The sequence below is a fragment of the Scyliorhinus torazame genome, chromosome 5, assembly GCF_047496885.1.
Source record: "Scyliorhinus torazame isolate Kashiwa2021f chromosome 5, sScyTor2.1, whole genome shotgun sequence".
Lineage (NCBI taxonomy): Eukaryota > Metazoa > Chordata > Chondrichthyes > Carcharhiniformes > Scyliorhinidae > Scyliorhinus > Scyliorhinus torazame.
The window spans coordinates 92,330,128-92,343,934 of record NC_092711.1 but is presented as its reverse complement, the minus strand read 5'-3'; the positions used below and the strand labels follow the sequence as shown (position 1 = coordinate 92,343,934).

General features: G+C 46.7%; 1 protein-coding gene across 6 annotated transcripts in view; it reads right to left on the bottom strand.

The window, feature by feature from the left end:
- Positions 1-13,807, bottom strand: part of LOC140421495 (uncharacterized) — a 395,230-nt gene that overhangs the window by 350,637 nt on the left and 30,786 nt on the right. The window contains exons 1-3 of one of the 6 annotated variants that reach the window (XR_011946848.1): positions 7,935-8,021; positions 4,691-4,813; positions 1,796-3,000 (exon numbers count right to left, since the gene is read on the bottom strand). Coding sequence is in view for 1 of the 6 variants with exons in the window: in XM_072506264.1 (XP_072362365.1) it covers positions 2,939-3,000 (62 nt within the window). In the remaining 5 variants the exon portion in view is untranslated. The other 5 variants (XR_011946845.1, XR_011946846.1, XR_011946847.1 and 2 more) reach the window with 5 other exon arrangements.

Genomic DNA, 13,807 nt, shown 5'->3' with positions numbered 1-13,807 from the left:
GGGTCGGATGGAGGAGGTAGATGTTCTAAGGGAAGATGTATTAGCAATTTTGAAAAACCTGAGGATCGACAAGTCCCCTGGGTCAGATGGGATATATCCTAGGATTCTTTGGGAGGCAAGGGATGAGATTGCAGAGCCTTTGGCTCGAATCTTTGGGTTCTCGCTGTCCATGGGGATAGTGCCAGAGGACTGGAGAGTGGCAAATGTTGTTCCTCTATTCAAAAAAGGGAATAGGAATGACCCTGGTAATTATAGGCCGGTTGGTCTTACTTCGTTGGTCGGTAAGTTAATGGAAAAGGTCCTGAGGGATAGGATTAATGACCATTTGGAAAGATGCAGCTTAATCTGGGATAGTCAATAAGGATTCGTGAAGGGTAAGTCTTGCCTCACAAATTTGATTGAATTATTTGAGGAGGTAACTAAGTGTGCAGATGAACGTAGAGCAGTTGATGTTGTATACATGGATTTCAGTAAGGCGTTTGATAAGGTTCCCCATGGTCGGCTCATGAAGAAAGTAAGGAGGTGTGGAATAGAGGGAAATTTGGCCAATTGGATAAGTAACTGGCTATCACATGGAAGACAGAGGATGGTGGTGGATGGAACATTTTCAGACTGGAGACCAGTTACCACCGGTGTACCACAGGGATCAGTGCTGGGTCCTCTGCTATTTGTGATTTTTATAAATGACTTGGAGCAGGGGGTTGAAGGGTGGGTCAGTAAATTTGCTGATGACACCAAGATTGGTGGAGTAGTGGATGAGGTTGAGGGCTGTTGTCGGCTGCAAAGAAACAATGATAGTATGCAGAGCTGGGCCGAAAAATGGCACATGGAGTTTAACCCTGATAAGTGCGAGGTGATTCATTTTGGTAGGACAAATTTGAATGCGGATTACAGGGTCAACGGCAGGGTTCTGAGGAATGTGGAGGAACAGAGAGATCTTGGGGTTCATGTCCACAGATCTCTGAAGGTTGCCACTCAAGTGGATAGAGCCGTGAAGAAGGGGGCTTGAGTTTAAGAGCCGTGGGGTTATGCTGCAACTGTACAGGACTCTGGTGAGACCACATTTGGAGTATTGTGTGCAGTTCTGGTCACCTCATTGTAGGAAGGATGTGGAAGCATTGGAAAGGGGGCAAAGGAGATTTACGAGGATGCTGCCTGGATTGGAGGGTAGGTCTTTTGAGGAAAGGTTGAGGGAGCTAGGGTTTTCTCATTGGAGCGAAGGAGGATGAGAGGCGACTTAATAGAAGTTTATAAGATGATGAGGGGGATAGAGTGGACGTTCAGAGACTATTTCCTCGGGTGGGTGTAGCTGTTACAAGGGGGCATAACTATAAGGTTCGTGGTGGGAGGTATAGGAGGGATGTCCGAGGTAGGTTCTTTAATCAGAGAGTGGTTAGGGTGTGGAATGGACTGCCTGTTGTGACAGTGGAGTCGGACACTTTAGGAACTTTCAAGCGGTTATTGGATAGGCACATGGAGCACACCAGAATGGCAGGGAGTGGGATAGCTTGATCTTGGTTTCGGACAAAGCTCGGCACAACATTGAGGGCCAAAGGGCCTGTTCTGTGCTGTACTGTTCTATAATTCGGTATACATTGTAAAACACAGAAATTCCCCTCCAATAGGAGGGAAGCAGCAGAGGCAGCTGATCGGATTCACTCAATCTCAGTCACAAAGAAGTTCCATGAGCTCCTCACAGGTGGAGATGAGGATGGAAGAGACAGGGGAGAGCTGGAGGACTTCAAAAGGAACTAATTTGTGTCAGAGATATTAAAAAGTTTCAACACACTGTGCATTTCACACAGACTTAATTTATTTTGATTTTTAGCCAGAATATTAGCCCCTGTAAATGGGCTGGAGTTTGTTATCAGCAGAAAAGACCCAAATGAACATGGTTCAGTCCTGAATGTGAGTTAACAGCAAAACCCATTCACTGTGGTTACTTATGGCCTATTTGGTGACTCAGCAGGTGGGATGACTGAGTGAATCCCTTCCCACACTGGGAGCAGGTGAATGGCCTCGCCCCAGTGTGAACTCGCTGGTGCTTCTGCAGGTTGGATGACAGAGTGAATCCCTTCCCGCACTCGGAGCAGGTGAATGGCCTCGCCCCAGTGTGAACTCGCTGGTGCTTCTGCAGGTCAGATGACTGAGTGAATCCCTTCCCACACTTGGAGCAGGTGTATGGCCTCTCCCCAGTGTGAATTCGCTGATGTACAGTGAGGTTAGATGAGTGCCTGAAACCAGTCCCACAGTGAGAGCACCTGAACGGACTCTCGTCAGTGTGAACACGTTGATGGCGCATCAGATCCCCAGAACCTTTATAGCACTTCCCGCAGTCTGGACATTGAAATGGTCTCTCATCAGTGTGAACTCGCTGGTGTCTCAGCAGGTTGGACAAATTACTAAATCCTTTCCCACACTCTGAGCAGGTGAATGGTCTCTCCCTAGAGTGAACTCGCTGGTGTGTGGACAGACTGGATGACTGAGTGAATCCCTTCCCACACTAGGAGCAGGTGAATGGTCTCTCCCCAGTGTGAATTAGCTGGTGTGTCTCCAGGGCCGATGAGTCAGTGAATCCCTTCTCACACTTGCAGCAGGTGAATGGTCTCTCCCCAGTGTGAATTCGCTGGTGTCTCAGCAGGTGGGATAACTTAGTGAATCCCTTCCCACACTTGGAACAGGTGAATGGTCTCTCTCCAGTGTGGCTGCGTCGATGAGTTTCCAGCTTGGATGGGGAAGTGAATCTTTTCCCACAGTCCGCACATTTCCAGGATTTGTTCTCAGTGTGACTGCATTGGTGTTTCATGAAGCCTGATGATTGACTGAATCCTCGTCCACACACACAACACATGTATGGTTTCTCCCCACTGTGAATGATGCCTTTTCCTTCCATGTTCAAAATCCGATGATATTCAGCAATGATAAATTGAGGACTCTGTCAGATCCTGATGTGATGTTTGGTTTGAGTTTCCGGACTTTGAAGTCTCCCCTTCGCACACCCTGTGAAACGGATTGAAAACAGAAAATAGGGAGTGAGAGAGAACCCACAAAAACACAAAGTCAGGTTGTGAAATTCAGCTGAATGAATCTGTTCATTTGTGGGGCCGGCACTGGGAAAAAGTGACCATGAAAACTACTGCATTGTCATAAAAACCCAACTGGCCTCTTTGGGAGGAGAGAAAGAGGTGAAGAGGGATATCAAGAGAGTAGTTGGCAAAGCAAATTCGATCTTGAGCTTCATCAACAGTAATATTGTTACCAAAACTATGTTTCTGGTGGCACAGTGATTAGCACTGCTGCCTCACAGCACCAAGGACCCGGGTTCAATTCCAGCCTTGGTGACTGTGTGGAGTTTGTACTTTCTCCCCGTGTCTGTGTGGGCTTCCACCCGGTGCTCAGGTTTCCTCCAAAAGTCCAAAGGGAAAGTTAGGTGGATTAGCCTTGATAAATTGCCCCTTCGTGTCCAGGGTTGTGCAGGTTAGGTGGGGCTATGGGGTTACAGGGACAGGGCAGGGGTGTGGGCCGAGGCAGGATGACCCTTCAGAGAATCAGTGGAGACTCGAATGGCCCCCTTCTGCACTGATGGAATTCTATGGTTCTAATTCTATTCTATGAATCTTTATAAAGCTCTGGTCACCACTCTTCAGGAAGATTGTGAAGGTTCTTGAGAAGGTGCAGAGGAGATTTACCAGAATGGTTCCAGCAAAGGAGGTTGAGGGGAGATTTGATTCAGGGACACAAGATTATGCCAGATTTCCATCGGGTGGGCAAAGAAACTGTTTTCATTCACTGATCGTACAAGCAGCCGGGACACAGATTAAAAGTTTTGGGTAAAACCTGGATTGAACGATATAAGATCCTGAGGGGTTTTGACAGGGTGGATGTGGAGAGGATGTTTCCTCTTGTGGGAGAATCAAGAACGAGGGTGTCACTGTTGCAAAGTGAGGGGTCACCCATTTCAGATGGAGATGAGGATTTTTCATTCTCGAGGGTTGTAAGACTTTGGAACTCACGTCCTTAAAAGGCAGTGGAAGCAGAGTCCTTGAATATTTTTAAGGCAGAGCGGGATAGATTCATGATGAGCAAGGGGGTGAAAGGTCATCAGGGATGTGGAGTTGAGGTTAGAATGAGATCAGCCGCAATCTTATTGAATGCTGATCAGGCTCGAGGGGCCGAGTGGCCTGATCCTAGTTTGTATGTAAAAGGTACAGGAGATATGAGGTGATATGAGATTTATGTTTTTACACAGCGAGCCGCAATGACCTGAAACTTGCTGCCTATGAGGGAGTTTGAAAATAGACACAATGAATGATTTGATTTCAACAGGAAATTGGATAGACATCTGAGGGGAAATAACCTGCGAGGATACAGGGAGAGAGCAGGAGAATGGCACTGACTGGATTGCTCCAGAGAGCTAGCATGGACTCAATGGGCCGATTGCCCTTCTTTGTGGCATCATGTCTCTGACTCTTGTGTAATCTAGTTTTGTAATTTAACCCCGGGGTATTCAGATATCACTCAGGTAAATCTGTGCTACACTCCCTCCAAGGCCATTCTATCCTTCCTCAGGTTTGTTGTCCAGAACTGAACACAGTTCTCCACGTTTGGTCTAACCAGGGTTTGTGAATCTCGGGGCTTTTCCAGTCACACTGAGACCTTAACTCTTCCCTCACAGACAGAACAGACAAACCTTTTACCTTCCACACCCAGATGCTGCTGAAATTCAGGTTCTGGTGAATCGAGTGATTCTGTCAGATCGCGATGTGACATTTGGTTTGCGTTTCCAGTCTGTTCAACCTCCACTTCCATTATCCTGTCAATTTACAGAAACCTCACTGTCAGTTTAGGATAAAAATTTACAACATTCTCTCCTCATCAACTTGATTGAATGTATTCCTGGAGGTTTGATCACATGACCTGCCCCCATCCTCCAGCTATTAATCGGTCAACACATCCATCCTTGTGACACACTGCCTTCCTCGGCCAAATGGGAAGCAAAAGGATTCATTACCTTACAGGACAGTTACAGTCCTAATGATTTTCCAGACACCCAGGGATGAATCTCACCAACGCACGGAGCGGAGTTGGTGTGAACTCGGGGAGAGGAGCTTTGGAACAGTAAACATAAATAACTTACCTCAGGGATTCACGGCCTAGCCGGCAGAGAGCGGAGTTGGGGCGAATCCAGGGAGGAGGAGCTTCAGAACAGGAAATATAAATAACTTACCTCAGGGATTCACGGCCTAGCCGGCAGGGAGCGGAGTTGGTACGAATCCGGGGAGGAGCAGCTTCGAAACAGTCAGTATAAATAACCTCGGGGATTAATGGCCTAGTCGGCAGGGAGCAGAGTTGATGTGAATCCGGGGAGGATTAGCTTCGGAACAGCAAATATAAATAACTTACCTCAGGGATTCATGGCCTAGTCGGCAGGGAGCGGAGTTGGTGCGAATCAGAAAGGTGGAGCTTCGGAATAGTAACTATAATTTTTTTTTTTCAAATTTAGAGTACCCAATTCATTTTTCCAATTAAATGGCAATTTAGCGTGGCCAATCCTGCACATCCTTTTGGGTTGTGGGGGCAAAACCCACACAAACACGGGGAGAATGTGCAAACTTCACATGGACAGTGAGCCAGAGCCGGGATCGAATCTGGGACCTCAGCACCGTGAGGCAGCAGTGCTACTCACTGCGCCACCCTGCTGCCATCAGTAAGTATAAAAAACTTACCTGTTGGGTATCTGGACTGGGGGCAAAAACTGAAACGTGACATCAGAGTAATTAACTAAGTCGGGTTGTAGCTAGATTAGTAACTAGGAGATAAGTAACCAGGAGATTTGTAACTAAGAGATTGCTGAATGTTATCTATATCAATGACTTGGATGAGAAAGTACAAGGCTTGATCAGTAAGTTTTCAGATGACACTAAAATAGGTGATATTGTAGACAGTGAGGAAGGTTATTAAAAATTGCAGCTGGATCTTGATCTGCTGGGGAAGTGGGCCGAGAAATGGCAAATGGAGTTCAATACAGTAAGTTTGAGGAGTTGCATTTCGGAAAGTCAAATCAAGGTAGGACTTTCACATTGAATGGTAGGGCCTGAGGGAATACCATGGAACAGAGGGACCTTGGAGTTCAGATGCACGGTTCTCTAAAGGTGGAGTCACAGGTGTATAGGGCAGTGAAGAAGGCTTTTGGCCTTCATCAGTCAGGGCATTGAGTATAGAAGTTGGGAAGTTATGTTGCAGTTGTACAGGATGTTGGTGAGGTCGCACCTGGAGTATTGTGTTCAGTTTTGGTTGCTTTGCTACAGGAAAGATGTTATTAAATTGGAGAGAGTGCAGAAGAGATTTACAAGGATATTGCCAGGACTCAAGGGACTGAGTTATAGGGAGAGATTGGACAGGCCAGGACCTGTTTCTTTGGAGCGTAGGAGACTGAGGGGTGATCTTATCGAGATGTATAAGATCATGAGAGGCATGGATAGGGTGAATGCTCTGTCTTTTTCTCAGGGTTGGGGAATTGAGAACTAAAGGACTTTGGTTTAAGTTAAGAGGGGAAAGAATTAATGGGAACCTAAGGAGCAACGGTTTTACACAGAGGGTGGTACGTATGTGGAATGAGCTGCCGGAGGAAGTGGTTGAGGCAGGGGCATTGGCAACATTGAAAAGGCATTTGGACAGATACATGGATAGGAAAGGTTCAGAGGGATATTGGGTTAGCTTAGATGGACCTTTTGGTTAGCATGGACCAGTTTGGGCCGAAGGGCCTGTTTGCGTGCTGTAGATTCTATCCATGAACCCCAAGTCTCTTTGGGCACCCACTGTATTTAACCCCTTTCCATTTAAAAAGTACTCAGCTCTAACCTTTTTTGGTTCAAAACAGATAACCTCACACTTGTTTACATTGCCACAATCTTGGCCATTCACCTTGTCTGTCAATATCTGTCAATCGGGGCTGGTTTAGCACAGTGGGCTAAATAGCTGGCTTGTAATGCAGAACAATGCCAGCAGCGCAGGTTCAATTCCTGCAGCGGCCTCCCCGAACAGCCGCCGGAATGTGGTGACTAGGGGCTTTTCACAGTAACTTCATTGAAGCCGACTTGTGACAATAAGCAATTATTATTATCATTATCTTCTTACAGTTTTATGTTGTCATCAATGCTGTCTACGATGCCACCAAACTTTGTATTATCAGCAAAAGTGCAGAAGAGGCACTTTGATCCATCGAGTTTGCATCAACACATCAAAATCTGACCCACCTACCTAATCCCATTTGCCAGCACTTGGCCCATAGCCCTGAATGTTATGATGTGCCAGTCTTCATCCAGGTACTTTTAAGAGGATGTGAGGATTCCAGCAGTTTCCCAACAACAGGCATTAAACTAACTATTTTCCTACTTTCTGCCTTTTTGAACAGGAGGGGTGCCATTAGTCTTTTCCTCTAATGCAGTGACATGGTCACTGGGTCAGTGTCCCTCCCCCTCCCCCCTGGTCTCTGTGAGGTTGTTTGTGCAGAGAAGCCGGAAGCGGTGGACAGTGAGAGTGGAGAATGTTCATTGTTCGGCTCTGGGGCCACTCTGTTGTTTGTAAACCCCGTCCGTCCGTTCCCCTCCCCGACACTGACCTCTCACCTGACACATCACAACGCGCGGAGTGATTGACGGCAGCACCGAACCAATAGGCGAAGAGTGGACAGATCCGGAGGACCGGTCGGGAGCGACTGGTCCTCCAACCAATCAGCGCGAATGAGGCGGCGGGACTGGGCTGAGTGAAGCGCGCGCAATGTGATTAATGGCGACGCAGAAAAAGGTTCTATCTCGGATCCACAATCTGTGAAGGTGGGAATGGCGGGACGGAGAGAGAGATGAATCAGGAGGGTCGTTAGGCACGCTTCGTGTACATGTTATATAGACCAAAAATCCGGAAAAATAACCTACCGGTACCTGGGGATCTGAGCGCGAGCTGCAGCTTTGTTACAGACAAGATTAAGCTAACGCCATCTTTATTTGGCTCTGGCAGACGTGCGCATGCGCCATCTCAATATTGGATTCGTGGCAGCAGTGGGGATGCGCCCTTGGCATCCTTTGGATCACTAGCAGTAGTGCGCATGCGCCCTCGGCATCCTTCTTTGGCGCACTAGCAGTAGTCCGCATGCGCCCTCGGCATCCTTCTTTGGATCACCAGCAGCAGTGCGTATGCGGACCCACCATCTTTATTGGGGCACGAGCAGCAGAGCGCAGGCTCAGTGGCCATCATTGTTGGGGGCAACATTTTTGAAACGTTTCTTCATGACAGAATGTCCAGCAAACTGCTTCACTCTGAGTTACAAATTCCTATTTATGGGGCAGAATATATGTCCAGGGCAGTGACAATAATTCGAATTTATATTGTGACTTGAACGGAATAAAACTTTGAAGACTTTCAGAGAAACGTTACAAAATAACAATTGACACTGAGCCACATGAGGAGATATTAGATTTTAAGGAGAATCTTAACGGAGGAAAGTGAGTCGGAGAGTTTTTTGAAGAGGAAATTGAGGCCTTGGGAACACAGTAATGGTGGAGAGATTAAAATCAGGACTGCTCAAGTGGCTGGAATTAAATGAGTGCAGAGATCTCAAAGGGGTGTGTGTGGAGGAGATTACAGAGATCAGGATGATCATTACCATGGAGTAAACAATGAAAAATTTAAACTTTTTGTGCCTTTTAAAAGGAAGTGTTTGCAGATCAGTGGGCACAGGGGCTGGTGTGAGTAAGCACATGGGTAGCAGAGTTTGGGATGGGATGGAGGGGGTTGTTTAATGTTGCAGTCCGGCTGCGAGTGCGTTGGAATAATTTGGTTAAGTGGTAACAGAAGAATGGATGATGGTTTCTGCAGCAGATGAACAGAGACTAAGGTGGAGTCGAGCTGTGTTACTGAGGTGGAAATCAGCAATCTTGGTGACAGTGTGGATATGTGGTCAAGAGCTTATCTAGGGGTGAAATATTTCACTAAGGTTGTGAACAGTCAGCTTCAGCCTCAGACATTGGACAGGGATGGAATTGGTGACAAGGGAGTGAAGTTTGTAGAGGGGACAGGAAGGGAATGGGTTCAGTCTTGTCAATATTTAAATGGAGGAAAGTTCTGCTCATCCAGTCCTGGATGTCAGACAAGTTCAACAGTGTGTGTCTTGGAAAGGAACTTGCAGGTGGTGATCTTCACATACATCTGCTGTCCTGTTCCATCCAGGTGGTGGAGGTTAAGGGTTCAGGAGATTTTGTCAAATTGTGATTCAGTTGTTGGTCCATTGCTTCCTGTTACCCTCACTCCGTTCTCACTCTCCCTTCCATCAACCTTTTTGATTCTCTCTCTCTCTCCCACTACTCACTCTCTTTCTCTCTCACTCTGTTTCTCACATAAAATTCTCTAGCCCAGAGGGTTGTGGATGATAATAACAATAATCATTATTGTAGGCTTACATTAACACTGCAATGAAGTTACTGTGAGCATCAGTGAATATATATTTAAGGCTGAGATGGTGAGATTTTTGGTCTCTCAGGAAGTGAAAGGACATAGAGAGCTAACGGGAAAGAGGAATTAAGACTGAGATCAGCCACAATCGTGTTCAAGGCAGAGCAGGTTCGATGGGCCGAATGGTCTACTTCTGCTCCTATTTCTTGTGTTCTTGCAGAGGCCCAAGTTTTGTGTAGTCTCAGGCCGGGTGGCAGGTTCCCTTCCCTGAAGGACATTAACAAACTGGTTCACTTTTCACGAAAGGTTCAACAGTTTCCGTGGTCACTTTTTCCCAGTGCCGGCCCCACAAGTTACCAGATTGATACAGCTCAATTTCACAACCTGCCTTTGTGTTTCTGTGGGATCTTTCTCACTCCCTTTTTACTGTTTTAAATCAATTTCACAGGGTATTAGCAGGGAAGGATGTGCAATTGAAAAACTGCAACCAAGCACCAATCAAAATCTGACAGTCGTGTAACTGATCGTAATCTGAATATCATCAGATTTTGAACATGGAAGGAAAAAGCACAGTTCACAGTGGAGAGAAACCGTACACGTGTTCTGTGTGTGGACGAAGCTTCAGGCGATTATCTGGCCTGTCAAAGCACAAGCGCAGTCACAGCCGGGAGAAACCATGGAAATGTGGGAACTGCGGCAAAGCGTTCATTTACCCATCTGACCTGGCAACCCATCAACACATTCATATTGGGGAGAAGCCTTTCACCTGCCCCGAGTGTGGGCGTGGATTCACTCAGTCATACAGCCTGTTGATGCACCAGCGAGTTCACACTGGGGAAAGGCCTTTCACCGGCCCGAGTGTGGGAAGGGATTCACTCATTCATCCCAACTGCTGACACACCAGCAGATTCACAATGAGAGACCTTTTAAATGCAGGAAGTGCTTTAAAAGTTCTCGGGATCAGGTGTCCCATCAAAGAGTTCACACTGAAGCGAGACCGTTTAAATGCTGCCACGAGGTGACATCATCCAAAAGTGTTAGTTTTCACATGTACACTGACAACACCCAGCTCTACCTCACCCCCATCCCTCCCCATTCCTCCACTGTTACTAAATTATCAAACTGCTTATCCCACATCCAGTACTGGATGAGCAGAAATTTCCTCCAATTAAAAATTTGGAAGACCAAAGCCATTGTCTTCAGTCACCATTAGAAATTCCGTTCCCTAACTCCCGAGTCCATCCCTCTCCCTGGAAACTGTCTGAGGCTGAACAACACTGCACAATCTCCGTGTCAGATTTGACCCAAGATGAGTTTCTGACCCCAAATCCACACCATCACTAATACCAGATATTTCAGTCTCCATAATGTCACCTGTCTCCAACCCCACCCCAACTGCTGCTGAAACCTCATCCATGCCCCTGTTACCTTTAGACTTGGTGATTCGAATACATTCCTGTCCAGCCTCTCATATTCACCCCACATGGAAACGTGAGCTTATCCAAAACTCTGCTGGCCGTGTATTTTCTCACACCAAGTCCTGTTCACCATCACCGCTGTGCTCACTGACCTACATTGGGTCTGATTAAGCAAAGCCTCCATTATAAAATTTGCATTCGTGTTGTCAAATCCCTCCATGGCCATGAACACCGTCAGCCTTTAACCATAGAAGCAATAGAGCCCTGTTCAATGTGTGGAGAAACAGTTCACGTGGTCTGAATGTAGATGATGTTTTAGCCGATGATCTGACCTTTCGAACGATATGTAGTCACGCTGGGGAGAAATCTTGGAAATCTGGGGATTGTGGAATAGATTTAATCAGACCTGGAGATTCACCGACCTGTTCACACTGAGGAGTGACCGTTAATGTTCTCTGTGTGTGGGAAGGGATTCACTCAGCTAACCAGCCTCACTTCATCATGGTCAATCTGTACTGGACTGTTATCAAGTGCAATGTACCTTTCCTGAGGTTTGGTGGCCAGTACGGAACACAGTTCATGCAGCAAGTGAGGAAAAGACAGCAGGAATTTCTCTAATCTGTGATTTACAAGGACACATGCTTGGTTCCCAGCAGTTACGTTTCTTCAGTAATTTCCTCATTTTCCCTAAACTACCCTGCCTGTTAATTCTATTATTTCTGATAATTCCATTACTGTTAGCTATAAACATCACACATTAGAATTCAATCTGTTCCACTATTCACTCTGGTTTAAGTTTATGTTGAGGTTAATAACAGACAAACTCTGTCCTCTCCCCAATCCGATTAGAGTTTCCAATGAGTCGATTCTGTGGAATGGAATGTCTTATCAGCGTTTCCACGGTGACCTGTCTGCAGTGAAGGAATGTCTTATCAGCGTTTCTACAGTGACCTATCTGCAGTGAAGGAATGTTTTATCAGTGTTTCCACGGTGAGCTGTCTGCGGTGGGGGGGGGGGGGGGGGAGGGGGAGAAACAGTGGAGGAACCGGTGATGGTTTCTCTGATCTCTGAATGAAATGTTATTTTTAAAGCGAAGGGAGTCTACTGGAAAATCTGAGTACCAAGTGCCAGCTTGAACCATTCTCCAATCCGTTGCAGCACAGCTCCCTCTACATTGCCCCATGAAACACTCCCAAGGCTGATACAAAATGGTGTTAGATACAGAGTAAATCTCCCTCGATGCTGTCCCCATCAAACACTCCCATAATAGGTATCATAGAATTTACAGTGCAGAAGGAGGCCATTCGGCCCATCGAGTCTGCACCGGCTCTTGGAAAGAGCACCCTACCCAAGGTCAACACCTCCACCCTATCCCCATAACCCAGTAACCCCACCCAACACAAGGGCAATTTTGGACACTAAGGGCAATTTATCATGGCCAATCCACCTAACCTGCACATCTTTGGACTGTGGGAGGAAACCGGAGCACCCAGAGGAAACCCACGCACACATGGGGAGGATGTGCAGACTCCGCACAGACTGTCCCAAGCCGGAATCAAACCTGGGACCCTGGAGCTTTGAAGCAATTGTGCTATCCACAATGCTACCGTGCTGCCCAAGTATAGCACAAGGTCAGATACAACGTATATTCTCCTCTGCACTGTCGCCATCAAACACTCCCAGGCCAGGTGCAGCACGGGGTTAGATTCAGAAGAAATCTCCTTATACACTGACCCCATCAAACACTTCCAGGACAGGTACAGTACAGGGTTAGATACAGAGTAAAGCTGCCTCTCCAATCAACCACTCCCAGGACAGGTACAACACAGGGTTAGATACAGAGTAAAGCTCCAGTTCCTCTCGATCATCAAACACTGCCAGGTGCAGATACACAGGCAGGTTATCAAACCATCCCTAGATGCCAAGGCTAGCAGAGACAGAATGGAAGGTATGGCGAGCTGGGACTGTTAAAATTTGGTTTTGGGATTGCAGATTACCCACAAAGTGGAGTGGGGGAATGGGGTTAGATCAAGCTTAACGCGCATCCAGATAGATAAATCCCCGGAAACTGATGAAATGTATCCCAGGACGTGTGGGAGGTTCGGGGTGAAATTGCGGGTCCCCTAGCAGAGATATTTGAATTGTCGACAGCCACAGGTGAGGTGCCCGAAGATTGGAGGGTAACAAATGTGCCTTTGTTTAACAAAGGCCAGAGGGAAAAGTCTGAGAACTACAGACCGGTGAGCCTAGCATCCGTGGTGAGTAAGTTGTGAGAAGGTATTCTGAGAGACAGGATCTACTGGCATTTAGAGAGGCAAGGACTGATTAGGGATAGTTAACATGGCTTTCTGAGTGGAAAATAATGTCTCACAAATTTGGTTGAGTTTTTTTAAAGGGGGAACCAACAAGGTAGATGAGGGCAGTGCAGTCGACGATGTTGTCATGGACTTTAGCAAAGCCTTTGTCAAGGTACTGCATGGTAGGTTGTTCCACAAGGTTAAATCTCACGGGATCCAGGGTGAGGTAGCCAATTGGCTACAAAATTGGCTTGGCGACAGAAGACAAAGGGTGGTTGTAGAGGATTGTTTTTCAAACTGGAGGCCGGTGACCAGCGGTGTGCCTCAGGGATCAGTGCTGGGTCCACTGTTATTTGTTATTTATATTAATGATTTGGATGAGAATGTAGGAGGCATGGTTAGTAAGTTTGCAAATGGTACCAAGGTTGGTGGCATAATGACCAGAGAAGGTTATCTAGGATTGCAACGGAACTTGATCAATTGGGCCAATGAACGGCAGATGGGAGTTTAATTTAGATAAATGTGAGGTGATACATTTTGGTTGATCGATCGAATCGGGGCAGGACCTACTCAGTGAATGGGAGGGAGTTGGGGAGAGTTATAGGACAAAGAGATCTAGGAGTACAGGTTCATAGCTCCTTGAAA